General features: G+C 37.7%; 1 protein-coding gene across 3 annotated transcripts; it reads left to right on the forward strand.

Moving 5' to 3' along the window:
* The first annotated feature begins 324 nt into the window (after positions 1 to 324).
* On the forward strand, positions 325 to 27,849 carry NEDD1 (NEDD1 gamma-tubulin ring complex targeting factor). 3 transcript variants are annotated; one of them, XM_072865806.1, is made up of 15 exons: positions 325 to 346; positions 1,648 to 1,791; positions 3,735 to 3,829; positions 5,262 to 5,378; positions 6,536 to 6,676; positions 14,079 to 14,308; positions 15,352 to 15,553; positions 16,492 to 16,678; positions 19,527 to 19,658; positions 19,859 to 19,906; positions 20,378 to 20,601; positions 21,343 to 21,499; positions 21,800 to 21,956; positions 24,783 to 24,849; positions 25,542 to 27,849. In XM_072865806.1, exons 2-15 carry the CDS (start codon positions 1,656 to 1,658, stop codon positions 25,644 to 25,646), a joined length of 1,998 nt encoding a protein of 665 aa, XP_072721907.1. In that variant the 5' UTR covers positions 325 to 346; positions 1,648 to 1,655; the 3' UTR covers positions 25,647 to 27,849. The 3 variants fall into 3 exon arrangements, with proteins under 3 accessions (XP_072721907.1, XP_072721898.1, XP_072721918.1); XM_072865797.1 differs by lacking the exon at positions 325 to 346 and adding an exon at positions 423 to 481; XM_072865817.1 differs by lacking the exon at positions 325 to 346 and adding an exon at positions 501 to 667.

Genomic DNA, 27,849 nt, shown 5'->3' on the forward strand with positions numbered 1-27,849 from the left:
CCCCAGCAAGGCGAAGCCTCCTCAGGGGCCCCGCTCGGCTCCAAGGCGACCGGGCCCCGCGGGGTCGTTTCAGCGCCGGGCTGCGCCTCTCGCCGCAGGGAACGGCCCGACCGGCGGGAACGGCGCGCGGCTCCGACCTCCGCTTCGCCCCTTCTGGGCCACCGTAGTCGCCGGGGGCCGCGAAGGCGAAGGCGCGCGGGGGCTGTTGGGACGGGCTGTTAACTTGGATGCGGCGCGGAAAGTCGGCCCGGAGGGAGGGCGCGCGGGAGGGCGGCGCTCATTGGCCGGGAGTGCGTGCGGACCCCGTAGAGAACTGGGAGCAGGAGCGCCTGAGCCAATCGGGGAGGTCGGCGCCTGGTGCCGGGCCCGATCCCTGAGGAGGCGCCGGGCCGGGAGGGGAAGGGCAGGGAGGGGAAGGGAAGGGAAGGGAAGGGGAAGGGGCTCGGCTCGGCTCGGCTCGGCGCGGCGCCCACCCTGCCAGGTGGGCAACGGCGGCGGGGGGGAGATGAGCGTCCCGACGCGCCGCGGGGAGAGCGTGGAACGCGGTGGCGGCCCGCAGCGGGGCCCCGCCTTGGCGGGAGCTGGGCCGGGCCCAGGGCTGGGCGGTGGCGATGCCGTGGGGCGCGGGTGCGCGGAGCGGTTCGTCCCGCGGCCTCCGGGGCTGAAGGTGCGGAGCGGGGAGAGAAGCCCCGTGCGAGGCGGGAGGAGCAGTGGGGGAGCGGGGAGCTGCTCCGCGGGCTGATGCCTTGGGCAATGGCCGAGCGAAGGCGGTTGTGGACCTTGAGTTTCCTGACTAATTTTGTCAGTGTTATGCACCTCTCTTAAACATTCTTGGCAGTGAGAATTAGCGGCCCAAAGCTGTGTAGAAACGCCCCGGAAACTTTTGGCTAAAGGGTGGTTATGCTTTCAGCTGAAGGAAAGGCTTACCTTTTGACTCCTTGTTTGTTCCTAGTTTAAAATTACCCAGAGTAAAAAGCTGAGAATAAACTTTACAAACCTGGAATGGGTTAGCCCGGCTTTAACTCTTACAACGGTGTCAGTCAAAACAAATAGTAGTACGTTGTTGGTCGTGGTCTTTTTTGTTTTTTAACGTTGTGTAAGCTGCGTTGAAAAGTGACTCATTGTCGCTCGTATTCTGCTGTTAAAGGCTTAGTTTAAAGGATTCTCGGATGACTTTTAGGGTGGTGAGATGAACGCTGAAGTGAGTCCTTTAGGTCCAAGCTTCCAGCCTTCCCCTGCAACAGTCGGTTTGATTCTAGCTTGTGTATCTCCATCTACTGGTGGGAAGTGAGTCCTTGAAATACTCACGCCTTCTTGTTAGGCAGCTGTAAACTCTCTGGAGCTATAAGCATCATTTTAGTCTCTCGATACCATAGAGAGGATGGCTTTTCCTTTGTGAAAAGGAAAGCATACATTTCCTGCAAGAATTCAAATAGCAAAAGTGTGGAGCATCTGCTGCTTTCAGTAGTATATTCAGCTGAACGGTACTAATTGTGTAACTCTCCAAATAAATGTCTCAGTTATCAAGACGACAGTATTAAATGGTATAGATAAAATTATTTTTGACTTGTGAAGTTGCCTGTTGTATATTTTTTACTTCTTATATATATGTATTTTAATTTTTAAAATTTATTTTTGCAAAAACAGGTGCAGCCATGCAAGAAAGCATACGTTTTGCTTCATCAGGAGATGACGTTAAAATATGGGATTCCTCATCTCTAACTGTGGTGGAGCAGTTCAACCCACATACACCCCCTCATCCAGTCAGCTCTCTATGTTGGGCCAGCAATAGTATCCTTTACAGTTTCAGCCATAGTTTTGTGGTTGTTCTGCAAAATTTCAGTTAATTTTTTTTATTCAAGTGTCTGTAAATCGCAGGCCTCATGCAGTTTTGATGTCTTGCATAAAAGGATTTATATATATTGTGAAGAAAATTTTATGGTTCTCTGTGTTGAAGTGATTTACAAAATAAACTCATGCTGGTAAATGCTTCTGAAAAAGTTTCTCTTCCTTTAGGAGGCTAACACTTTTTTAATGATTATGATATGCTTGAATTGCCTACCAACTGTAAAGCTTACTCATTTGTTTCTTCAATAGTTGATTACAATATTCACTTTCAAGGCAGTGCTTAATTTACTGACAAGGTTGAACAAAGCAATTGCTAGTGTAGTAAAATTCTATACATAGTGTAGAGAGGAAAATTGGAATGAATTTTTTTGTTTGTTTGTTTTTTTTTCTTTGAACAGCTTCTCATTGATTCTGATAGTCTTTGGTAGTGTACACTTACCTCTTTACTCTGTAGGCACTGGTTTTCTTTGCGCTGTTTGTAGCATTTACAGAGGAAGCACAAATGTGTTGGATGTGTAGGAAAACATCCATAGGATGGTGGTGATTTATGCATGAAAATGGATCTAGACCATTTAGACCTTTCACCTCTGTCTTGGAAGTGTATTGTAGGGTAATGATATGAGATGCCAGGTGTTAGGTGAATATATGAGAAATTTCATGAAAACAGTGCACTGTCAGGTGGATGGCTTGTATGGCTGCCACGGGAAAAGGTGGCGATGTCTGATCTTGATGTAAAAGAGGGACAGGATGCTGGCACATAACAATTAAGTCCTGCAAGTTCTGAATGTGTCTGTCCTCTAAGTCTGCAAATAAGTGGATGTATGAGAAAAAAGTTAAAACAATCAGAGCACAAATGAATGTTTTAGCGATGGAGCTTGCAGAGAAATTGCAGCATATATATATATTTTAAAATTATATACATATATGTGTTGTTTAGTAAACTTTAGCTATAGACTGTCTGTCTTGTCATGTCATGCTTTCCTCCACCTAGTGTCCTCTTCATCCCCCCCAAACTGAAACAATGAAGTATCTTACTCCGTATGCTTTTGAATGTTTGTTAATTTGTTAGGGGTAAAGCATTGGTTTTGCTTCTGCATAATTCTGTAAGCTAAAATGTTGCCTTAAAATAAGCAAAGAAATAGCAAGCACTAATCTGCCCACCAGTTCTTTGGTGTTAAATCCAGCCAATTAACCTGTATTCTTAAATAAGCAAATATAAAAGCACAATGGGAATTGGCCTGAAGACATACAGGACATGGATCTAAATGATTACTCGGTTAGTTTGGTGGGGGTGCAGAGGCAGTTTCCCTGCTCTATAGTTCTGTATTGAAGGCTTTTCTTACTACTTTAAGGTACTTGGTGTCATAAAAGGTTCTTTTTGGGTTTTTGTTTTTCTTCCCTCAGTACAGAGGGAGACAAATTAGCAAACATTCACTGTACTCTAGAAACTATATGGTGAAGTAGTTTAACATTTGTCACGAACAGGACTGTTCTTTAAATCCATAGTCTGCTAACAGCAACAGACATTCCTTTGAACTCTGGTGATAAATGGGGCTGTTACTTGGGGGTGGTGGGGAAACAAAATTGTAGACCGGATAAGTTGCCTTAGCGGTAAAGAGCTCTTAAATAATATCTGCCAGCTATTTCTCCTCTTCTTTCTGAACGAAATTGCTCTGCCTTGTATTGGGAAGTAAGGGCTGTAGTTAATGCAAGAGCTTCTTAGTGAAAGCTTGGAAAATAGCCTTATGTTTCTATTTCTAGGTCCCTTCAAGGTACAGTACTTTAGACCGTTTAACCAATCTGTCTTATGTTCAGTAAGGGAAACTTACTGTTGCTTTTATTAATCACCAGTATAATACAATTATGGTCCATAACTTGTAACTAAGATAGATACCTGGCCACTGCTTCTGCTGCTGGGGATAAAATAGTTGTTTCAAGCTGTAAAAGCAAACCTGTTCCACTCTTTGAAATAGCTGAAGGAGTAAGTAAGACTAATGCTGTTCCCTGTTTTTTCCCCCCACTCCACCTTGTGTACTGTTTGTATCACATTCTGCATATTGGGATCAATTTAATGTTAGTATTGTTAGAGTTATGACACATATGTAAAAACATTTCCTTGTCTGTAGTTAAATACATATAAACAGTGGGGGGGAATAGCGCTTCCTTCTAAAGTAGTTCTACCAGTAAGAAAATAAGAATGCCGTTATACTAGCAGCTGATGCCTTTCTGCTAGGGGAGTGTGCCTGTTGAGCCTCAGTGTGATAGCCCAAGGCAGTCAGTGGTTCAAACTTGATCTAATGTGTAGGTGACGGAACAGAGCTCAAGTTTGAACTTCATTTTCCAACTTGAATTGTCGGTATTCTGCATGCCTATGAATTGTACATTGAAAGAGTCTATATAAAGGTTGTTCTTGAACGGTACATCTATTAGCTTCTGGAAATAAGTGAAATAGGAGAACTGTTATGGCTGGGGGTTTTTCTCCTGTTAAATGGAAGCGTGGCACTATAAACTCTTCAGAAAGCTGGACTTCGTTTTAGAAGAGTCTCTTGACATGGTTACTTGAATGACTTGTTAGTGTTCTAATTATCCTCCTTGGATAGCTATTGTAATGCTAATTTGGACTGGAAATTTTTTGGAAAGGTGTTCAAACAGGGCTTTTACATTGCTGAAGCAAACATTTTCAGAGGTGGAGTGTTTGTCCTGGAGATTTCACTGAATCTGATCTATAACTAATGCAATCATTTCCAGTTTTACCATGTCAATAATTAGGTGGACTTTTTTTTTTCTTAATTCAAATCTCAGGAACTTAAAAGTGAATTTTCAACATGATAGAACTGAATAATAATTTGTCCTCGATGTAGGTCTATCATTAAGATTGACATTTTTTTTTCAAAAGCTGGTACTTCAGTGATTATTTTAAAAAAAATCACTTCACTGAATTATGAGGTTTGCTGCTATAATATTCTTTATAATGTTTAGAGAATGTGAAGTACATGACTGGGACAACTTTTTGATTTTCTTTTAAGGAGTTTTTTTTCTAAACTTAGCATTTTCTTTTTAAAACACAGTACCTGAATAGAAGTCTATGATTGCACTTTAGAGAGCTATAATTTAAAGGGAAAATGCATATTGAAGGAAAAGGTGCTAAAAAAAAAAAGTGAAATGGGGATGGGAAAATGTGAGCATTTGGGAGTTTATTAATTAATGTATTTAAATCTTAAAGTATATTAAACATATGTCGAAACTGGTCTGGATTTTAAATGCCTTTTGATGGGAAATGACTGTAGTGTACCAATAGTTCCGTCAGTCAGTGGGACTGTTTGTGTCAATGAAGATGAAATAATCTTCATCCCATATCAATAAATCCCTTAATTATCTTTAACATACTTTCTTTTTTTTCCCTTCTCCATCAGGCAAAACAGACATGTGTGAGCTTGAATTCTAGCTCTTCATATATTGTGAGTGGAGGCCTTGATAACACAGTTAATATCTGGGATCTGAAATCCAGAAGGGTTTACCGTAGCCTTAAGGTAAGTTTGGCTGAGGAAGAACTGTGGCTTTCATGACTTCTAGATTTTGCTGTGAAAAATATACTTTCTCTAAGTCATATATCTGTAGGATCAAGTTTGCAGATAAGAGCTAGCACACATATGTGTCTTGTCCAGGTTTGTGTTCTTTATGTGCTGTAAATAGCAAATTTAATTTAGCGAGCATACTTAACTTGATGTCTTCAGAGTACAATTCCATAATAATGTATGTTTAAATTTTCAGAATAGGCTTCTTATTTTGCGATTTGTGTTGATATTCTCTGATGGGATTTTTACCAAGGGCAGCATTTCAGATAATTGCTCTTTCTGATACGTCAAATAATAAAGCACTTTTGTATTTGTAGAATACTGTAGTAGAACTGATGTTATGCAAAACTGGGACATGATTGTCTTCTGACTGATCCAGTATGAATTCTCTAAAACCTTGTTATGATGCACAAAATTTAGGATAGTCTAATATACCTCAGTAGATGATTTGCCCTCGTTTAGGACCACTGTTAAAGAGGCTATAGCTTTGATTTATTCTTTTTTCTTGGACTTTTAAAGTTACAGTTTGAAACAAAATGACTAAGTAGCTAATACAATACTTTAAATATCTTTTTTTCCTTTTTGGACTAGAAGTACTTGATTGTCTTCCCCTATATATTCAGTAAACACAATATCATCATTGCAAATAACTATACCGAAAAGCTATCTAGTAAATATATGTGTTAATGCTAAAGGTGACAGAAGGGGTAGTTGGCAGTAGTACATGAGATTAACAGAAAGTGTATTCAAATATCACTGGTTTCTGGAAGACCTTACTTTTAAAATAACATTAGTGACACATGTGGTAGATATCTCTATGGTTGTCTTATTAAAATATTGTATATAATGTCAGCATCATCTTTGCTAATTTATTAAAACAATCTCCTGAAAACAATCAGACAGTGGTTAAAATATAATGGCTGATCTTCAGTATGTTCTGCTGCTCTTTTCTGGGATATTCCATAATAACTCTTAAATAATCTTTTTAAATGTTACAGATGGTCAGAAAAAAAATCAAGCTGAAGTTTTTCTGCAAAAGCACAGATTAGGAAGGAATATGCTTATGGTTAATACGTCTTTAACCCTCTCCCTCTGACCTCCCTCCCCCACAGGATCATAAAGACGAAGTCACATGTATTACATATAATTGGAATGATTGCTACATTGCTTCTGGATCTTTGAGTGGTGAAATTATCCTACACAGTGTTACCACCAATTTATCAAGTACTCCCTTTGGTTATGGCAGCCGTCAGGTAGGCTATCTTTATTAAGTTCCTTTCAGGTATGAAGCTCACAGTGTTCAGAAATTGAAAGTACGTATCAAGAGCTTTTAAGTTTTGTTAATCTGTTTCCTTTTAGTTTTTAAGAGTGTACTTAACGGGAAGGAAAAAACAGACCATTGTGTGTATTCTAGTCTTAAATAATAGGTAACATTGAAATACAAATTTCTCAAGTACCTTTACTTATATACAGGTTACAGCAAATTTTACTTTGTAGGCTCTGGTTCCTCAAGAACAAACTCTACACATCTTAGGACTGAACAAAAACCAGTCAGCTTTACAAACCAAAGTAGGATTTCAAGGCACAACTGATGTATGCTGTTGCAAAGAACAGAGATAATGTAGCTTGGGTTCTGACTTGCCCAAAGTAATCAGATTTAGAACTGAACAGAGCTATCTGTACAGTAGGGGTGAATATAAGCCTGCATTTGGAAATAATGAATTTATTTCATCTGGAGATTAAAATTGCACAGCTGCTCAAAGAGAAAAGCAGTGAGATTTTATATTAGCTACTTAGGTGTTTAGGTAAGGTTTCGGCTAACTAGTTTGAAGGAAAACTGTGCAAAACAAACACAAAGCATGTGTACTACTTAAGGGCCTTAGTAGGGTTTTCCACTGCAATTCCTTTTTGCAGACTCAAAAGATATTGCAGGATTAGTGGGTATCATTAGGGGAATTCCCTTGATATAAGGGCATCTGCAGTAGTAAATGAGCTGTGTTGTCCCATCAGAAGTTCCAGTGTGCGTTCTTAGTGTGAATGTTGTCTTAGGCAAAGCTAAGTGTTTGTGTTCTGGGCATTCTTTTATCTTTTACAGAGTCATTTTTACAGAGGTAAGAGCTACCTAGGGGATGCAGAACTGTTGCTTTGGTCCTAAACCTGACCTTTAATGTCACAGGGAATACTGAAGTTGTGATTTAGTCATTTTCTGTTACTGCAACAGCTTTTTCAGACGTAGACTGCAGATAGAGTGTGAAGTTAAATTTTTCTCCTGTCCAGCATGAACAATATAACTTGATGAAGAATCTCTCATGACTTTATAGCATCACAGGAATTGTGGTGTACTTTCTGTTGAAAAATCTCCGTTAAATTCAAACTATCTCTGCTCTTAGGTGCTGTAGTGTCTTTGATCCATCACCAGTCTCGTACTTATATTGAAGCAAAATTGTACTTCATGCTTGGTTTGATCTTAAAAATCCATCTATATAGTCAGTTCATTTTTCTGATTTGATTGTTATGATCTTATGAAAAACGTGGATGTGAGGCAGGAGCTACAGGGAAATCCATGGCTGGATTACACATCTGAGGTGAATATCCAGAGTGGGGACTATGCTGCTAGTTAATTGGAAAATGAAGAAATTCTTATGAGGATGATTTGCATCAACCTATTTGACATATTCAACTCTTTCCACCAAAAAGTGATTAGGAATAAGTGATGCAGTGAATAGCTATTTTGGCAGATGAAATCAAGAGGCCTACTGCAAAGCTGAGTGACCTTTAAGATGGATAAAGATATCTGAAGTGTTAAATCAAAGTAATTGCAAGCACAGAGCTACTGTTCACTTTCTAAAGGGTCTATAACATTTTCTAAAGGGGGGCAGTTATTTGATTGCAGCCTTAATTTAAAATGGAATCGAGCTATAATTGTGTAATGGGATGGCTACTTGGATGTCCCAGTTAATTTTTAGGATATAAGATAAGCTAATAATCTTTGCTCTTATGTGCAAAAATAGCTTTATTTTTGGTTTTGGGTTTTAGTTGGTACTTGCAGAGAATTGCGGGTTTAATTGTGCAGTGAAACAAATATCTGAAGACTTGTGCAATTCTGTTAAATTTAAAAAGCCTTTACTCGATTTATAGTTTAGGGGCCCAGTTTTCTAAGAGTAAGCTTGAATAGATACACAGTGTATTGTCCTGCTTGATCCTGGCACTAGCTGTCTGGCTTAGTAAGGATCATCACTCCCTAGTAACTTTTTTTACAGTTGAGGAATGTGAGGTCAAACTAACCTTATAAAATTTAGCTTGTCTCTGATTCATCATGATGGAATGTAGTTTCCTTGCCAGTTAATTTCTGATATTGTATAGACTCTACAAGTAGTAGAATAGCCCAAGGTTGCAGTGCTTTCTGTGACTTTAAACAATTTTCTTTTCATATGAGTTTTGGCCTATATTCTATTAATTGATTTTGATTTAGAAACACCTTTGTGCTTTATTAGAGTTGAGTTCTTGCACAGAATTGTTTGCAGATCCCATAATTTGTCTTTGCTGTTGGTATTCATTTAGACTACCAGATTCTTATCGGCTTGCTATTGTGAGGATGAATTAAGGTTTGTTTCGAAACATAATGTTTGTTCAAGTCTTCACTGCCTGGTGCTATTCTCCTAGCAACAGGATTTAGTTTAGTTGTTTGAACAGCTGGCTGATTTGTAAAGAAGTGTGATGAGTTCTGGCCACTCCATATAGTGAAATAGTCTTCAGCTTTTAAAGCTATCAACTATGTTTACATCTGCCTTCTCACTTACAAGGCTCACTAAGGTATAAAGGAGATTAAGAAAGTGTACTGTCTTTAAATAAGGTAATCAATGATGCTAGACTACTTTTGGTTTAGTTTTGGGCTTTTCACTTGTTTTCAAGTGGTGAAAAACCCTAAGTGTAACTAGTCCTTCTTAGCAATGGACCAACCATTTTCTGAAGTGCACTGTTCCTTGTTTGGCTCTCTTACTGTGAAGCTTAAAGATAAAATGTACTTTTATTTTCTACAGAAAATCTACTCCAATCACAGCTAAGGCAAAAAGATGTATATGGCTTTTTGTGCTACATTGACTGGTAAAATGTTCCAAAGGGGACTTAATTTTCTCTTTGTGGGTTCAGCACCTTGTGCTAAACGTGTTTCTGGTAGTTCTGTGTGTGCAGAATTTCCAGAGATCATCAGGAGTTGTACTTACTAAGATATACTGAAACTTGCTTCGTATTTTGTCTTGACAGGTTAGTTCCAAAATGTGACTCTTTCCAAGTAATTGTGTCATTCCTAATAATCTTGAAATTATTTTAGTATTAGTGATTAAAATAATTAGAAAACAGATGACCTCTTCCCACTTCTATTCAGACACTTACTTAAGCATATTTGAGTTTCCCCTAGTGAACAGCTATACTGACTTAAAATAAAGCAAGTGACTTAAATATCCCCCTAGATCCAATTCAGATAAGATACTTAAGCTTGCCTAGTCAGATTTTTCCCAATGAAACATGTCCCACACCTTTGCCATTTGATTCTGTGGATGAAATTGTAATCTGTGAACATCCTCGGGCTGCTTTTCTGAAAAGTACCAACGTTTAACTTGTGTCCCACATCCTTAGCTAATTTTTTTCTTGTAACTAGTAAACCTTGCAGTTAAACCATATGGGCTGTGTGCCCTTTCTAGGCTTGGGATTCCTATTGCTGGCAGTACAAAGGCCAAGGAACTGTACTGGGGCTGTTTTCAGCTAGGCTGAGTTGGAAGCCCTAGTGTTCAAAATCTGAGTAACAGAACTCTTGTTTCTAAACCATAACTTAAGAAAAGGGACAGGAGATGACAAATGAAGTTTGGCTTCTTTGGGAAAAACTTGACTAGGAGTGTACTAAAGTTCTGTGTGACTTCATCGTGCCAAGCAAAAATCATCTTTTTTTTAAAGACTATTGGTGAAGACTGTGACTATGTGTTAGTTTCTTGTCACTAAAATAGACAAAAACATTAGAAAGTATAAGAAATAAGATAAACAAACATGTATTGAAATTAAAAATAGATGATAGAATCTGATCTAGAATAGTATGTGTGAAAGCTCAGAAAAAGTCTATGGAATTAGGATTGGCAGAGGTACAGAGGGGTTAGAAGTAGGGAAGAAGTCTGGTAAAGAGAAAAGAAAGGAACTGAAGAAAATAGACTATTCTTAAATAGCACTTAACATAAAAGTATACACAGTTAAACAATAATGTTAAATTCAGTGACATAAAAGGTAACATTTTCTCTGTTAACACACAGGTGACACACATGATGATTTTTGATTCTAGCATCCTTTTTGGCAATAAATGTAATCGGAGGGAGAAGGTTGGAAAAGTAACTTGAGAATTACAACAAAAGGAATATTATAAAGGAGATAAGTTGTGAATATAACTAATTGGAAGAGACTTATGCCTAACATTAGATTATCCTGGATCTGTCTCCTGTGGTGGGTGGGGAGGGGTCCCTTTTGCCTTTTTCAGACCTTCAGTACCAAGCACTTTCATACATACAGTGTAGGACTAAATAGCTCAAATGTCTGATCAAGCGTAATAGTTCATCTCTTTCTGTACGAGGAGTCCCATTCCCTTGCAGCAGCGGGTCACAAAAAAGATATTTTTCTGTGTATACTTGTCAGCTTTCATAGTGTCTGTATGTGTGTTTTAACTTCACTCCAGTGAACACTGGATAGCTTGTGGTTTTTTGTTTGTTTTGTTATAAAATTCATGTAGAGTTGAGTCAATATTTTAAAGATCAAGACAGAATGCTACTTCATGAAGCCTATTCTCATTCCAAAATAGAGTTTCTAATTTGCTCTTTTATTATGGATGGGGTGGGAAATGAGGAAAATATAGCTAAGATTTATTGCAAGTGATGTAGTTTGACCACCTGCATCTTGATGCTTTCCCATATGAGGCTTGGTTGTCTGCTGTTTCTAACTGTGCTAGGCTTAAAGCTATATTTTTTTCACCCAGATGTTTCTCAGATAAAGTATTTCTTTTTTTTTTTAAGAAAACTTCAAATTAAGTGACTCACTTCTGGGAGGAGAAATGTTTTGGTTTTGTCTTGTCAAGCAGCCTTTCAGAAATGAGGTTCTTTCATGCCTCCAGCTGTCTGGGCAAGAATTTGAAACTTGGACATGTAGCATACTGTCAGGGATGCCAATATGATGCATTTGACTGTCTCATAAAAGTGTGCACAGATTTAAGTGCCTCTGTTCCTTGAGTCTGATCTAGCAATTGCCTTGTTGCAAGTGAAGTTTGTTGCTAACCTAATTAAGTGAAAGTGAGGAGTAAATAGGAGCTTCCTCACACCTCCTTCATTGGCAACCTGAAATTAAAACTGTGAAGCTGCTCTGAGGAAACACCATGACTTCAATGAGAAGTGGGGAACAGAGGTAATAAGGGGAAGGTATGTATATGGGGGGGGGGGGGGAAAGGAGAACTTGCCTTGGGCCTGTGAGATTAGAAGGAAGATTGAGAAAAGAAAATGGCAGACTTGGTAGGATAGCAAGGGAGCTTTTAGAAGAGAGTAATTTTGGTGGGCAGGAGGACAGAGGAGGGAGAAAATGGAACATGAGTAGATGCCAGGGCAGTAAGGAAGGTATTTGGAGGTGAAGAAGTGAGGGAACTGTGAGGGACAGGCATGTTTCCCATGTAGATCATGTACGTAATTGAAGCTGTTACACCTGAGTCTCTCAATATTTCTTTTTAAATGTAAATAAACTGAAAAATGCTGATAAAAATGTCTCCCATCATGTCCAGTAAAGGACCATATTAATTATAAACAGTCGTCTTCTGTCCTATTTGAATATGCAGTTGAGGGTGCCACTTCTTTGTGGAGCAATTAGGCTTCCAGTGAGACATGCAATACGAGTGCTAGAAATTATATTGGAGGTATATGAACCAACAAATACCTCCATTAAAGTGAAGTTAAAGAGAGAAATAGGATAAAATCCAGTACAGTGCATTGCAATGTGGATTATACTAGAATAATATAATAGCTTTTCGAGAGCATTTTCAGACAAATGTAATGGCTCTCATCTGTCTGGACTTGAGTAAAGCTCTTGATTCAGTGCCTTGTGAGAAAATATTAGAGACGATGGAGGTTTAGAAAGGAACTGAGGATGAGTAAGAAATTGGCTATAGGAAAGAAGACAGTAGGCAAAATTGAAAGAACAGTATTTGTTTGGGTTATCAATAGTTAATCTTGTTTAATATTTTCAGTAATGGTTATGATATGAGAAGTAGAGCTATGATGAGACACAGTTGGAAGGTATTGCCTGTGAGAGGACTGTGACAGTATCTAAAAATGACTGAAATAATAGACATGAGAACAACTATGACAGCATGGAAATCAAAGGTACCAGACGGGTCACAAATGAGGCTTTTCACATTAGACTAGGATTTGAAAATTCCCAAGGGAAAGAAGGACCTGGGCTTCTTGATCATAAAATGGCAATGAGCAACCAAAACAGATCGGATCCCAAAAAAGAAAATGCAGTCTAGAGTATGTCAGGACAAGTATTTACAGTATAAAATGCACAAAGTGTTACTGCCTTTGTAAAGGCAGTAGCAAACTGTTTTGAAGATCATACAAGATTTTGGTTCATATTTGAGAAGGATTCAAACTGGGAGAGTTACAAAGAGCCTGTGATGATACTGAAAAACCAGTCTTAGGAGATCGAGTCTTGCTTACTGTTTATAGCAAAATAAAGCCTTAAAGAAGGTGAGGTGGCTGTTTATTAAAACAGGGAAAAGCAGCACTGGGGAGTTAGGGAAACAATTTAAGTGTAAGGCCGTTATTGTCACAGTAGTGAATTAGTGCAAATGGGTCATAAATAAAATTAATCTGGAAATTGAGTATTGTAATTTAGTATTAGGCAGCGAGGTCCTGAAAGATCCTCTGAAGCAATGCGGTGGAAACAAAATACTTCTGAAAGGCTGAATACTTCTGCTTCTGAAAGACAACTTAAATTCCTGTATTACATGGTTCTGTGATAGCAAGGCTGCATGTGATAAACCAGGCATATTATCCTCTTCTGTGGTACTACCTCACAGGGTGGAGTCTGTTCTTCTGCAGCACCTACATACTTGCATAACTCTGTGGAGTCTGTGTGTCTTATCAAATTGGCTTATATCCAAGTACTTAAAATCAGCGGAGGGGAATTAAGTTTAACGTTCTTGGCAGGAGACCAATCAGTGAAATAATGTAGCTTTTCAGTCCTTTAATTTTAGATGTGCCGTGTGTTTTTTTTTTTTTTCATAGTGTATGTGATGGCATGATACTTGCTGAAAAATCAAGAAACTTTTCTAGAAGTGTGGTGGTTTTTTTTTTTTCCTCCTTGTCCTTCATTTTGCTGATCAGCTCATATGGTACCCCATACTGCTACCAAAAAAAAAAAGAAAAAAAGTCTGCCTCCCTGACAACAAAAGTGGCATTGTAATGCAAAATGAACTTTTTTCTTTTTTACTTTTTATTTTTTAGAGTGGCCAGCCTCTGTAAACTACTTTAGGAACACAGATGTTACATTAAGTTAATGTGCTTGTGTGTTTAGAAAATAATTTAATATGGTGTTTAGTAGTGGTATTACAATTCATTTTTTATGTCTGTTTTACAGCCTATTCGACACTTGAAATATTCATCCTTTAAGAAATCCTTGCTGGGTAGTGTTTCTGACAGTGGAAATGTAACTCTGTGGGATGTAAATAGCCAGAACCCATATCACAATTTTGAAAATACTCATAAAGCACCAGCTTCAGAAATCTGCTTTTCTCCAGTCAATAAGCTGCTGCTTGTAACTGTAGGTTTGGATAAAAGAATTATTCTCTATGACACTTCAAGTAAAAAGTGAGTATGTTAAAGACCTTTTGATTTTAGAAGGATCCTTATTTGGTTTTTATAAACTGCAAAAGCATGCCTAACTATGACATGAAATATTTAATTCAGACCACATTCAGAATGGTTGAAGTGGTTGGCATATTGCTACCAGAGAACCTGTACCATAGTCCTTTTTGCCTTTTTTTTTTAATTTAAAAAACAAACAAATAAAACCCCCCAAACAAACAATCAAAAAATCCCAAGGAATGTGGGAACTAATTGAGGTGCTACATATGAGTGACCTCTCCCAGGTGCTTGTGTATGGCCTTTTCTTGTTGATACAGAGCAACTAGCTTCTGTGAGGGGCAGTACAGCCTGTGAGGACCTGCAGCCACCTGAGCTTAGCTTGCTTGCTTTTCTAGTTCAAGATATAAGACATAGCTGTGGTAAGGTGCATAGAGTTACTGAGACAGTGAGCCTTAAATATGAGAGGGTATTGGTTGAAAAAGCAGAATGTATGGGGCATAGGTGTTGGGGCTGTGTAGTAAGAGGGTAGGATGGCAAGTGATTTCATGGGACTTTGGTTCTAGTGTGAGTTGTGCTTTCACTCTAGCTGAATAAAAGCCGTAGTCTGGCTCTAGTTTGGAAGGGGTGTAGTAGAAGGATGCAAACTAGGACCTGAAGTTCTTTCTAGAGTTATGGGAAGGTTAGAGTTGATAGGCTTGGGAAGCTAGAAGATGTATGTAGTATGATTGCTGCTGGAAATGATGATACCAGTAAATAATGTTGGTGTCAGAACTGCTGTTATGAAGGCAATTTGATCCTGTCCTGGTGAAATCTTTTGGGGCATATGCAGTCTTTAATTTGTTAAGCATGAACACTTAGTATAAGCCTAATCCACTGTTCCATAAGATATTTGACTGAATTTACTTGGCACTGGAGAAGTGGAACTACTGACCTGTAGCTGAATTATGAAAGCTTTTATATATATTTTTTTTTAGGTACTCTGTTTTGAAAAGTCTAACTTTTGAACTCTAAAAGCTTCTTTATCTTGTCCTTTCTCCTGTTTGAAGATTACTGACAACAATAGTAGCTGATTTTCCTCTGACAACAGTAGACTTCATGCCTGATGGTACTACTTTGGCTATAGGATGTTCCCGGGGAAAAATCTGCCAGTATGACTTAAGACAACTGACATCACCAGTGAAAACAGTTATTGCTCACAAAGGCTGTGTGAAATGCATACGTCTTCAGTTCAGTAGCACTTTTTCCAAGGTAAAAATAACTTTCCTTTTTATTGCTCAATACACAGATTAGTGAAAGCGAAGCATAAGTTTAAATTCTAAAAAAATTTTAGCATTCAATTTCTAAGCATTATAGATGCCAACAAAAGTGGTTCATACCAACATAGACATTATAAACTGCTCAGTCTTAAGTGCCATTTTAGGGGGTTTTAATGTGGAATTCCCCCCACTCCTAGCCCCAGTGTAGAAATGAGTGAAACGTTAGTCTTAAATTTCCTGGTGTGAATATGCTGCCATTGCAGATGAGATTGTGGCACCTTAAATTCATTTGTAGGCAGTAGCAGAAAGATCTGTAATGGCCCTTCCACTTAAGGGGAAGAGACACAGCTGCCTGTCTTGAGGTATTTTGCATGGTCTTATATATGGTCCTTTGCAGGCACATATAAACAGTGGAGAAGTTGATTAAATAATAGAGAAGGCTTAAGAGGTTCTTCCAACACTTAATTAGGCTCCACTCTATCCAGAAACCCCACGCATCCATTCAGTGGAGAACCTTTGAAGTGGAATCTTACCGCTCTGAGACTTTCCTCTTCTTCCAGCACACTTGCTGCTAGTGATTGACTATTCCTTTACAATTTGGAGTCCCTAATAAAAATAAGAGATTACATTCCTATGCCTAAGCGTAGGATCAAAATCGGCTTGTGCCAGGTAATTTTTACCTTAAGTTCAGTTGCTATTCTTTTGCAGGTCCACACAATGTTCATATAATAATACAGAGGTTTCCCATGTACTTTGAAGTTACATTAAGATACTTCTTTTTTATGTTTGTAAAGGCATATCTCCTAGGCAACCTTTGCAACTTGAACTGAATTTTTTTAGTGTCGTGAAACAGAAAGAATATTGGCTTATTTTTACTTTTAGCTGAAGGAATAATAACTTCTCTTAATTTGTTCTATTTTTTTTTTTCAGTCTAACCTTACGGGTTCTTCAAATAAACCTGTATCCAAAAGAGTAGAAGTCAAAGCTGGTAGTAATCTTGGAGGAATTCAAAATATTGGCATAAAAAATATTGCCTCTCAAGCATCAGCAACAGTTTCATCTCATCTAACATTGCCAAATGAGAATAAGGGAGGAGAGGCTCTTCAGGAGAAACCAGGTAGTGTCATCTTCCTGCTCTTATAATCGTATTTGGCATAATGTAGAAGCTGGAAGGAATATTTCATGCCTTGACCATTACAGTATAAAAATTTTGCCAAGGGAAGGGCATTTGTTTGAAAAAAGTGTGTGTATGTGCATGCACATTTGCACCTTCTTTTCCTTCCCCTACTGCATTAGACACACTATGAGACTGTGGGAAGTGAATTGGGTCCTACTACAAGCTTTAGACATGTGAAGTCTAAAATTCTGGACTTAAAGCAAAAGTATGTATTTAAAGGAGAAAACTCCATGGTGATATTGTGGGGCTGTCTCTTGCATTCTGACTTGCAGATTATCCTTATGTACATGATGTATTTCCTGACACAATGTCTGTATGGAATGCAGAACTAATGGTTCATAATTCTATTAATAAACAGGAGTAATAGACCTCATCTAAAAAAACCCCAACCAAACAATCAAAACACAGGAGAAAAAAAACCTAGTCCAAAAACCCAAGTGGGAACTGAATTGTATTTTTGTATGAGGCATGATTCCAATATCACATGGTAGGAAAGATGTTAAATATAGTTGCAAGTATGATTAGTTGTATAACTGTACTTGCTATTTATGCTTCTGAAATTAGCAAGTTCTTTATAAGAATTCTGTGCATTATTCTAAAATTCTGCCACTGTGTCAAATGTACTCTTAAAATTTTATTTAATTCAAGACTTCTGAAAATATGGTCAAATCAGTAACACTGTTAGTTTGATTCTTGAAAAAATCCTCAATCCATTTTAATGCAACAGCACTCTTTCCCTCCCTTTTTAAATAAGGAGAAATACATTTAGCAACAGTAATCGGGCAATAAGCACTGCAGTCCATAGGGATGTGTATTAATGACCTCCCTCGGGTATGCAGTGAAGTACGAGGTGAAGTAGAATGCTTCCTATGTATGCAAGAAGTGTTGCTAATCAACATTACCGAATGGTGTGGAAAATTTTATTTCAGTTAAAATACATGATTTATTATCTTTATTTGAAGATGTAATGGCTGTTACCCCTTAAATAGCACCATGCAAATAAAGGCTTACCAAGTAAAACAAATACTTTTCATTGAACTGAATGTTCACTTTAGAAGTAAAAACCTTTGTATACTTCAGAAGATATGGTCTTTAAACTTAAAAATGGGAAAGCATGAGAGACCACAAACTGCATTTGTTCTGTAGAAACTCTTCTAGACGCTGATTATGGGGTTTAACTTTGGAGAAATAAGGGGCATTCAGTAAAGTGATCTGATAGCATATTTAAAAGAAAAAAACATCTGTTCATACAGCTTATAAGTGGACTGGGGCTTTTTGACACAGGTATTTTAAAGTACAAAAGTATAAGTTAGAATGTGATGAGAAGTTTGGACATACTTTGAGCTGACTTCCCATAAACTTCTATTTAACAGGTGTCCTCTGGTTTAGGTACTTACTACATTTAGATTACTGTGAATGGGTAAAAATATACAAAAGACATTTTGCCCTATTTTATATTATGCTTTTTCCATGTAGATCCTCTGTAGATTCTGGCACAGGTTGATACTGCACTTCTAGTTTGACTCAGTATGCCAAGTATTTGCTTAACTAGCAAGTGCAATCCTATGTATGTCTCACAACTGACACATCTGAAGCATTGGAAAATGTGCTATATTAATATATTTAAAAGTGAAATCTTAAACCTGACTCAAGTCCCAGTTTGTGTAAATACTTGGACATGGTTAATTGTAGTCATCCGATCACATTTGGATCGCTTGAACAAGTAATCCCACATAGAGAAGTAGTTACATGAACAGTGGTTTTATGAACAGTGGTTTGGTTTTTTTTTTTAAATTAAAGTAGGTACAAAGTAAAGCTTTTATATGTACAGGTGACATATATAGGAGGTTTATTTATGGATTGCACAGTACTAATGTTCTTTTGCCTACATCTTAACTTGTACAAGCAAAATTTAGGCACTTGTAGAGTTAGGAGTTCAGTGAGGGCAGAATAGCGGCTTGTTTACAGTGCTGATCTGGTTTTCAAACATACTAAATTGTGAAAGTTATTCAGGTGGTTATCTTAGCAGCTCAATTCACTTCTCCATGTATGCCTCATCTAAAAACCGTAGTTTGAATAATTACTGGGGTTTTTTTTTACTTCAGATATGCTTCCATTCTTCAGACAACTGTCCCTGCTACCACACATACAGAAGCTAACTTTTTTTCCCCAGATTGGGTCAGGGATGGAGCTTGAGGGTGGAGTGGGGAAAGGTCTAGGAACAAGTTTCTTCTGTCTGCAACTGTAACCCCACTCTGATTTCCTAATATTAGAAATAAGTAGAGAATATCCTAACATCAGGTAAGCTTTTAAAATAGATGTTTCATAGAATTCCCCTTGGAATGCCTAATAGCTCCAGTGAACCAGATTTCTCTTCTTGCAGAATAAATTTAAACTGATCATCTGAATGTGATCACCTTCTTAGTGGAAGGTGCATTCACTAGTTTTCATTTCACCTGATAAGCCATAAATTTGCTGCATCCATCATGTAGATTTACCTGAAAATGGGTGCTTTCTCCAGTTTGACAACTGTCCTTTTTAAAAAGGGGAAAGGAATCCAACTGTATCTTATTTTTGTTAATAAGTATCTTAGCTTTTAGTTATATTCACCTGCCATGACAGCTGGAATGAGGAAGTTCAAGTTGACCCTTTAACTGGAATCCATAGAAGGTTTTAAAGTGCTTGCTGGACTTACCCAGCATCATGCTTGTTGTGAGATTGTTTAGGGATAATGTATGTTATTTTTGGAAAACGTCAGTTACTAACTTAATGTTATTGTCCTTTTAAGGCTTTCCGCATAGCTGCAGCTTGGATGTGATTCCATCTAAAGAAACAGATCATGGGAAAAGTGCCGATTTAAATAATTTGGATGATTTGGGTCGAAGTAGTTTAGGAGATGTGTTTTCTCCAGTCAGAGATGGTAAGTTGTTAATTCTGAAACTTGTAAAGCATCATTCATGTGTATATAGCATGACATTTTGACATTCGTGTGTTACTGACAGCTGTAGCTACTTGGTATTTTAATTTGTCTTCGATTATGAACTCGATGCAATGATAAGAATATTGATGTAGATTTCATTTAATAAACACTTAATTTGTCTGTGTTCTGGTACTTTGTAGATATTATTGCAAGCAAAGCAAGTGAAGATCCTCAAGGAAAAGGAGATGGTAAACATACTTTCAGTATATTTTTCTTTGTCAGTGGTAGGCCTTTGGAGGCCTGCGCTAGTTCTTACATGCTAATTTTGCTGTACCATTGCAAATAAACAAATGATGAAAGCAGACACTGAAACAAATTAACTTTTCTGGAAATTGTCTAACACATTGAGGTACTAAGACACAATATGGTAACAGGAAACCCAAGAGTATGGTCCTAGAGTGATTTTGGTTTTCCTTTATGCAATTTATAGTCATATGTGGAGGCTTTTCATGCTTTATTACTTTCATAAGGACAGTGACAGCATTAAGTTGGATTTAAGGATTTAGTTTTTGTGGGGTGCATTTTTGGGTGATTTTTTTGTTTGTTTGTTTATTTATTTTGTGTGGGTGTGCAGGCATTTTACTTGTGGGTTTGATTTGGTGTGTGTGTGTTTGTTTTTTGATCTGTGTGTTTCACCCTTCCCTTTTTTCCTTTTATAGGTCTGGATTTTCAGTCCTACCTTTCGGGTTTGGATTTTCTCCCACAGCTCACCACTGCCTTACCAGTAAAAAGAAACCCAGTGGGCAGTAGTGCACAAGGGATACGATCTAGCCCATTACATGCACTTGTGGGATCTCCAGGTAAAGAAGAGGAAGAACATCCAGAGACTGACAATAAGAAAATAAATCTTGGAAAACAAGAGTGTAAAGAAGTCTTAAAGCAGGTATACTATACTAATTCCTGTTATAAGTGGTCTTCTTAGAATCTTGAGAGAATGCTACTACTTGAAGGAAAAATCCTTAATAGTATCCCAGCTAATCTTATTTTGCACACTGTTCACACTATTGACACAAATCTGTAAAATGTTCAGTTTAAGTGCGTTGGCCTTCAGCAATGCAAGATAAATGTATGTTTCTCTTTAAATAAGCTCAGGTTACAAAAGTTCACACGAAGCAAAACTGGGCTAGCCTGAGGGATATTTTGATTTTTCTAGAAAATCAAGAATGATCATTAGTTGGTTGCACCACTGTGATTGTTTGTAATTTATTAGGTCAATTCCACCCTGTCTTCTTTCCCTATTCTCCATCTCCCTCTTCCTTCTTGAGCTTTCTTTGGTATGCTTCTGCTGAGACCCTGGCTCCTTTTGTATTGCTTTTGAGAAGTCTGAGTTTGCTAGGAATTATGTTTATAACTTTGCCACAAAATGCTTGATGTGAAAATTAAGAGGCCCCTGCCTTTTGCACTCCTTTCTGTGTGTGCGCACTTGAGGCAATTTTGAATATTTTAGCAATCAATTTTTAAGATGTCTTGCTAGAAAAGGAAAAGCATATATTTGTGAGTAGATTCCTAAAACCAAAAATATTTGAAAGTACATTCCTGAAAACTTAGCCTTCAAGAGCAGTTAGATAATTGTAACTAGTAGAGTTCATCTTTTTTTAATTATTATTATTCTTTTTATTGTCAGCTTTCAAAATCGAGCTCATCAAGTGCAGAATCTGTAACTTTAAGTCCTCCACCATCATCCACTGCTCTAAAGGCTCCTGATACAAATGAGAGACTAGTGAAGAATATTCAGGCCCATCCTGCGTATGATCTACCAGTAAATGGTACTACCTCAATAAGTAAGTTGATCATTTTGGTCCAGTTCTAGGTGCAGTTGATTGCAGACTGATGTGAAACCTGACAAAATGGCCTTAGCATTAAAACAGAACATCCAGTCTTGATTCTTCTGTAAATCCAGTTAGCCCTCCTAGAACACTTCTAGTTGCCTCTGAAAAGACTCATTCTAAATCTATTTTTTTTTTTTACTAGGCAATATTTGAGATAAAGTATTGACGAGCCTCAAGACAAGTAAAAAAACCCCTCTTGTATTCCATTCTGCTGATTTTATTTATTAATTTATTTTATTTTTAATTGTAAAGGTCCAAAGATAACATCACCTGTTACTGCTGGAGTTGCCAGTTCATTGTCAGAAAAAATAGTAGAAACCATTGGGAGTAGCAGACCAAACGCACCTCTGACATCAATCCAAATAAACTTCATTCAGAATATGATACAAGAAACAATGGATGACTTCAGGTACTGGTATTCATGCAGAAACTTGTTTTCAATGACATCTTTTCTTACTAAGATGTTTTAGCATCTGCTTTAACATATTTTCTACTTGCATTAGAAAATGACATCATTAATAGCCCCAATCTTGGAAATCTAGGTATGAAACTTGATTTATTTTGAATAGCTCCGATGACTAATTAGACTGATGTCTCTGAGGGTTGTTAATGCATGGCTTTGCTAACATGTTTTCAGAATGAGTGTTTGAATACTTCTTGGATGGTAAATTTATCTGCATAACGAGTTCCTTACTGCTTTCATGAAGCCTTGTGCTGATTTCTTTCCCTCCCTGCTCATATCTTCTCCCAGCAGGAGAAATTTTTCTTAAAGTTGACATTGTGGGGAGTTTGCTCTAGACAGTTGACTTGTATTGGCTTTAATTATTGTTAGCTTGGCACGTATAAGGTAAAATACTGTGTGTATTTCTAATGGTGAGGCTTGACATGATTTTAATGTCTGTGCTGTAAGTGATGGTTGGTGTCAGATTACTTTGTGTTTGTAGATACTTCACGACAAGTGGAATGTTAGGTAAGTCAAATTAGAATCATAGAATAGTTTGGGTTGGAAGGCACCTTTAAAGGTCATCTAGTCCAACCACCCTGCAGTGAGCAGGGACATCTTCAATTAGATCAGGTTGCTCAGAGCCCTGTCTGATCTGACCTTGAATGTTTCCAGGTGCGGGGCATCTACCACCTATCTGGGCAACCTGTTCCAGTGTTTCACCACCCTCATCGTAAAAAAAATTTCTTCCTTGTATCTAGTCTGAATCTACCCTTTTTTAGTTTAAAACCATTACCCCTTGTCCTATCACAACAGGCCCTGCTGAAAAGTCTGTCCCCATCTTTCTTATAAGCCCCCTTTAAGTACTGGAAGGCTGCAGTAAGGTCTCCCCAGACCCTTCTCTTCTCCAGGGTGAACAATCCCAACTCTCTCAGCCTTTCTTCGTAGGAGAGGTGGTCCATCCCTCTGATCATTTTTGTGGCCTTCCTCTAGATCCACTCCAACAGGTCCATGTCTTTCCTGTGCTGAGGGCTCCAGAGCTGGACACAGTACTGCAGCTGGGGTCTCACCAGAGCAGATTACCATGGATTTAGAGTGGAGTTTGAAGGAGATGGAGCGGTTGAGAGAGTTGTATCTAGGGGATCACTTCCCAACCCATGTTTAAGATGAAGTAGGTTGACTGAGATGGTGGAGGGGAAAAGGATTGCCAAGCAGTGGAAGTGTTGCTGTCTTGATGACAAAAAGCAATGCAAAAGTAGCTTAGTAGGTATGTGTGCTATGGCTGTTCTGTATCTGCCAACAGGAAAATACATTGAATGTTATTAAATGTCTTTAAATAAGAATATAGGATAGTAAAATTCCCCTGGGATTTTTTGGCGATAATCACACAACTGATTAAAACCTGTGGCTTTCACATGACTTAAGAGGCAGTCTGTGGATTGCAGATGTTTTTTCTTTAAAGTCTGTGTTCAGGTTTCCCAGTGTTGGGAGGTATGCTTGTCAGTCTTGTGCTTCCAGTGTCTGAGATCTGGAACCTCAGAGATTGCGTTTCTCTTCTGACCTACACTTCCTGGAGTGGCTGGAAGGCTCTGCTGGCCCTTTTCCCAGTTGTAAATTGTGGATACATTCAAACTGAATGTAAAAGATTGTTGTTACTGAGGTCAGTAAGAGAGAAGGGAGCCATTGCAAGCTTCTCATTGATACAAATACCTTTCACACTCTGGAATCTGAGGAAAGGATTTTTATTGCTCTTGCGTGAAATCCATTCCTCTTCAAGTAATGGGGAATAAAACCAACAAGGACCTTAGAAAAGGACCAGGAGGAATATATAACTCATTTGGTTCCAAAAAGCTGCTTGTTTCTTGAACTTCCTGTCTTTGGGAGATAACCTACATCTTTGGGTTTCTAAGCTGCCAGCTGGCATCTATGCTTGATACACTTGAAGATTGCCTCCAACAGGAGTTCTGAAGCACAATAACCTGTGGAAATAGAAAGTGAAGAATATATCCCCTTTGGGTTTGCTATATGTTTTAGGAAAGGTGAATGAAATAAGATCTGTATGTGTCTAGTTAAGAAATGCCTTACTTTCTCAGGCCGTTGGTACCCATAGCACAGTATTCAGTCTCAGATGATTGCACTCTTCAGGAAGAGTAGATGAGCTTGCTTGCATTTTTGTGAGCTGTTCTTATTGTTCTTCCTCAGCGTCTGGAACTGTTGTATTAGTGTAGTGTTCACAGGGTATTTCCAAGCTTGGTTCTTGTAGTGTGGAATAGACACCACTGCTTCTTATGTAGATTAACCTGGAGCATTCTGTGGGCTTGAGGATAACGTATCATTTATCACAGCTGATGTTTTGGGCCCTTTTACAAAAGAGTGCTGAAAGTGATGTACTGAAAAGCGGTATCTTCAGTTACAGATAAATATCTTTCTCTGCAATACTTGTGATAGAGGGACTGAAAATCAGCTTTGAATGGTAAAAATGAGAAAAGTCTACAGCTTGCAAGCAAAAAAAATCTTGATATCACCACGTATATTTTTATTTTTCTAAACAGAAAAGATCCTAAGTCTTTTTGTACACCAAAAAAAATGGTACTTATCAAGGTCGATGTAATAACAAAAGTATTTCAGAAAATAAGTTGTAGAGGAGTATGTTTCATGGCTTAAAGGTTTTTAGAGATGTTTCACAGTGTCACTGAAGGTGAGGAAGTGTGGAGTTCTGGGTGCTGAGGATTGGAGAGAATTACTGCTTCCTAAATAAAACTAAGCATTGTCCGTTTGACATTCTTCCCCCAGAGAAGCATGTCATCGAGATATTGTGAATTTGCAAGTGGAGATGATCAAGCAGTTCCATATGCAGTTGGTATGTACAAAGAGCATGGTGGGAAATATGTTCAGTTTTCATTTTCAGTAATACCAAGGCATGCCAACTTCTCTCAAAACTGAAAATCAATTTTGCTTATTAAGAGCAAGAAAGGGAGGATTGGGTGTGAAGGAAGGGGAAACTATGACTTGGAATCTGTTAAACTGGTTTACGCTTGATAAATAAAGGGAAGATATGCATTGGGTAGGTATCATGAATTCCGTATTTCAGGAGTTATAAAAAGACAAAAGGGAAACAAATTCAACTGTCCTTTGGAAAGAACCAAGAGCTGGGTAAGGAGGAGATTGATGGAATTCAAATAGAAAGCTTCACTTATAGGTACCGCATGCATACTGAACTGTGTTCTTTAACTTCACCTTTTTATGAATCTTTGTTCTTTTGATCTGCATTAAAAAGACCTTGTCTCGGTACTGAACATTTTAATGGAACCTGCATTAGTAGATTCTCATCCTGAAGAAGTGCAAAATATCCTTTGATAAAATATTCACCAATGTATTAATGATCAAAATACTGTATGTCAGCATAAAAAAAAATCTTACTTTTCTTATCAGAAGTTTTAAACACAGTATTATCTAGGTTATTTAATTTTCAAAAGGGATATGAAAATGTATAGTCTAAAACTGGAATAATTAACTTCATAGCTGCTGATTGGGGCTTTTTCTTTTCTCTAGAATGAAATGCATGCTTTACTTGAAAGATATTCTGTAAATGAAAGCTTAGTAGCTGAGATTGAGAGACTACGAGAGGAAAACAAAAGACTGAGGACTCACTTCTGAAAGACTTACACTGCTAATTTTATTAGCATGAACTCACTGCTGGTGGTGTGTTGCTTATGACAGATCATCGTCACTGAAGTATAGTATGAAGACCTGCTATTATTTTGAACATGAATCTTTTCTTCTAAATAAATGGTGTAAGATACTATATGTAATTATAAAATTTGTAACAAATAAACACTGTATAAAGAACGTTTGCATGCTCATGCTAACCACCTTGAAATACATCCTTCTAACAGAAAAACTAAAGGGATAAGTACATTATCAGAGTTTTAGCAATATGTGAAGTGCCTTTTTATAAACAAAATCAAACCAGGATGGATGCCTTTTCTGTAAGACCTTTTTGATATACCTACTTTTCTATCTGCTTCTTTATTTTACTGCTGTCGGAAACAATCACTGTAGCTTGCCTTTCAGATACTTTTCTTAGAGAAAAAGGGGAGAGAAAGCTCATCTCCTGCATGACGTGGAGCCTTGTTTATAAGGAGCTGGAAAGTACAGTGTTCAGTTAACTTTATTCAACTGGCAACTCTTCTATCCCGAGTAAAGCTAGAGCTTGAAAATATTCCCAAATTCAGTGCCATGATCTTTCTTATTATATTCGTAAGTCTGAAATTTGTGCTTGTCTGCTGTGAACTTTGATGTTGCAAATGCTGCTTCAACTGCACAATGAGATTTTTGTTACAACTTTATCTCTGAAACTACAATTCTTTATTTACATGTATTTGAATATTGTCATAGCTTGTCCAATTTGAATGCAGCTTGACTTCAAAATGCAAGTATACTCAGACAATAATAATACACCATTGTGTAAATGCGGTCTTTCAGTCTTTGACTCAAGAATCTTTTGTGGCCCCCCCCCCCTTTTTATTCGTAGTGGACAACACTTAATATTGAGCAGTTGTGTTGTAGTTTTGAATCTTGTTGGTTTAGCATTATTGTAACCTTTTTGAGATAGCTGCATACCAAATCTAACTAGTATCTTAGCTGTATGATTAACATAACACACATTAAAGAGAAATCATTACTTCAGTAGCATAATGGTATCATACTTGTGTGTAAACATTTCTGAAATGAAGCTCAGTATGAAGCCCCGACTCTGCTGAAGTTCATGGGAGGTTTGGCTTGGCCTTTATTTGTGCCAAGAGATTAAATTGAATTAAAACGTCAATTTAAATTAATTTAAAAATTAAATTTTAAATTAAAAATTTCTCTGAAAGACTTCTGCTACAAGTGCTTCTTGCTATTGAAATTGTTCTGGGGGCTTCTTAATTTTCCCACTAATATTTCGTCATTTCTTTGCACACAGTCATTAAAACTCAAAAAGGAGAGTCTGAGAACATGGTGAGTTAATTAGTTGCAACATGTAGTGTTTAAATCCATGATGGCACTCTTCTGCTAAATGAGAAAGCCATGATATATACTGTAACTTATTTTTATATGTTGTAAAATTAAAAAAAAAAACCCTATCTATACCTTTTCCCTATCTTTAACTTTTTTTAAAAAAGAGGCTGTTCCTTTTTTTCCATGTTAGTTAATGACAAATACAATCTTGTAGCTAAATCAGGGTGTTCAAGTAGCCTTTAATGGTAGGGACAGGACTTTACTGCTTTTATAAGCTTTTACAAAATATTTCTATATCACATATAACTTCATGGTAAAAGGAAGCAAAGTAAGTTAATTTTTTTTTTTTAGTAACTTAACACACAATGTAGAGAACTTATAAAAAAGTTCATAGGATGTGTAAGCTGGACACATTGACTACACAGTTCATGAAGACAATAGCAGTTGAAGGTAGCAAAAGTATCTTACAGTTCTTCTACATGCTTTGCAGTGTTTAACAAAGTAACCTTGCATATTTGCATCTCTTGATTTGTTCCTCAAGTGTTCTTGCTACTATACCCAGATGACAGCAGGGAATTAGACAAGTATCTTGGGTATTTGGCTTGTAGATAATTTGTTTTCTTGACTCAGAACTGTATAATGTTTTTCTTAATTCCCAAATGGAGGTGATTGTAGCAAGAGTGATTAAAAGGAGACATTTTGGCCCTTTTTTAAGATTGTTAGGGCTTTTTTCCATATCTCAGGATTACTGTAGTAGAAGTGGCTACATATGCTGCGTGGAGACCCAATATGCCTACCACTGTAGGGATATATTTTGCCTTGTACACAAATCTGATTTGTATGTTAAAATAAAGCTTGT

Source organism: Ciconia boyciana, chromosome 1, assembly GCF_034638445.1.
Source record: "Ciconia boyciana chromosome 1, ASM3463844v1, whole genome shotgun sequence".
In the NCBI taxonomy this organism is placed as follows: domain Eukaryota; kingdom Metazoa; phylum Chordata; class Aves; order Ciconiiformes; family Ciconiidae; genus Ciconia; species Ciconia boyciana.

Coding starts and splice junctions, on each gene's coding strand:
- NEDD1 (XM_072865806.1), top strand. CDS start 1,656: ATGCAAGAAAGCATACGTTTTGCTTCATCAGGAGATGACGTTAAAATA. Junction 14,309..15,351: donor TATGACACTTCAAGTAAAAA/GTGAGTATGTTA, acceptor TCCTGTTTGAAG/ATTACTGACAACAATAGTAG. Junction 21,500..21,799: donor AAATGGTACTACCTCAATAA/GTAAGTTGATCA, acceptor TTAATTGTAAAG/GTCCAAAGATAACATCACCT.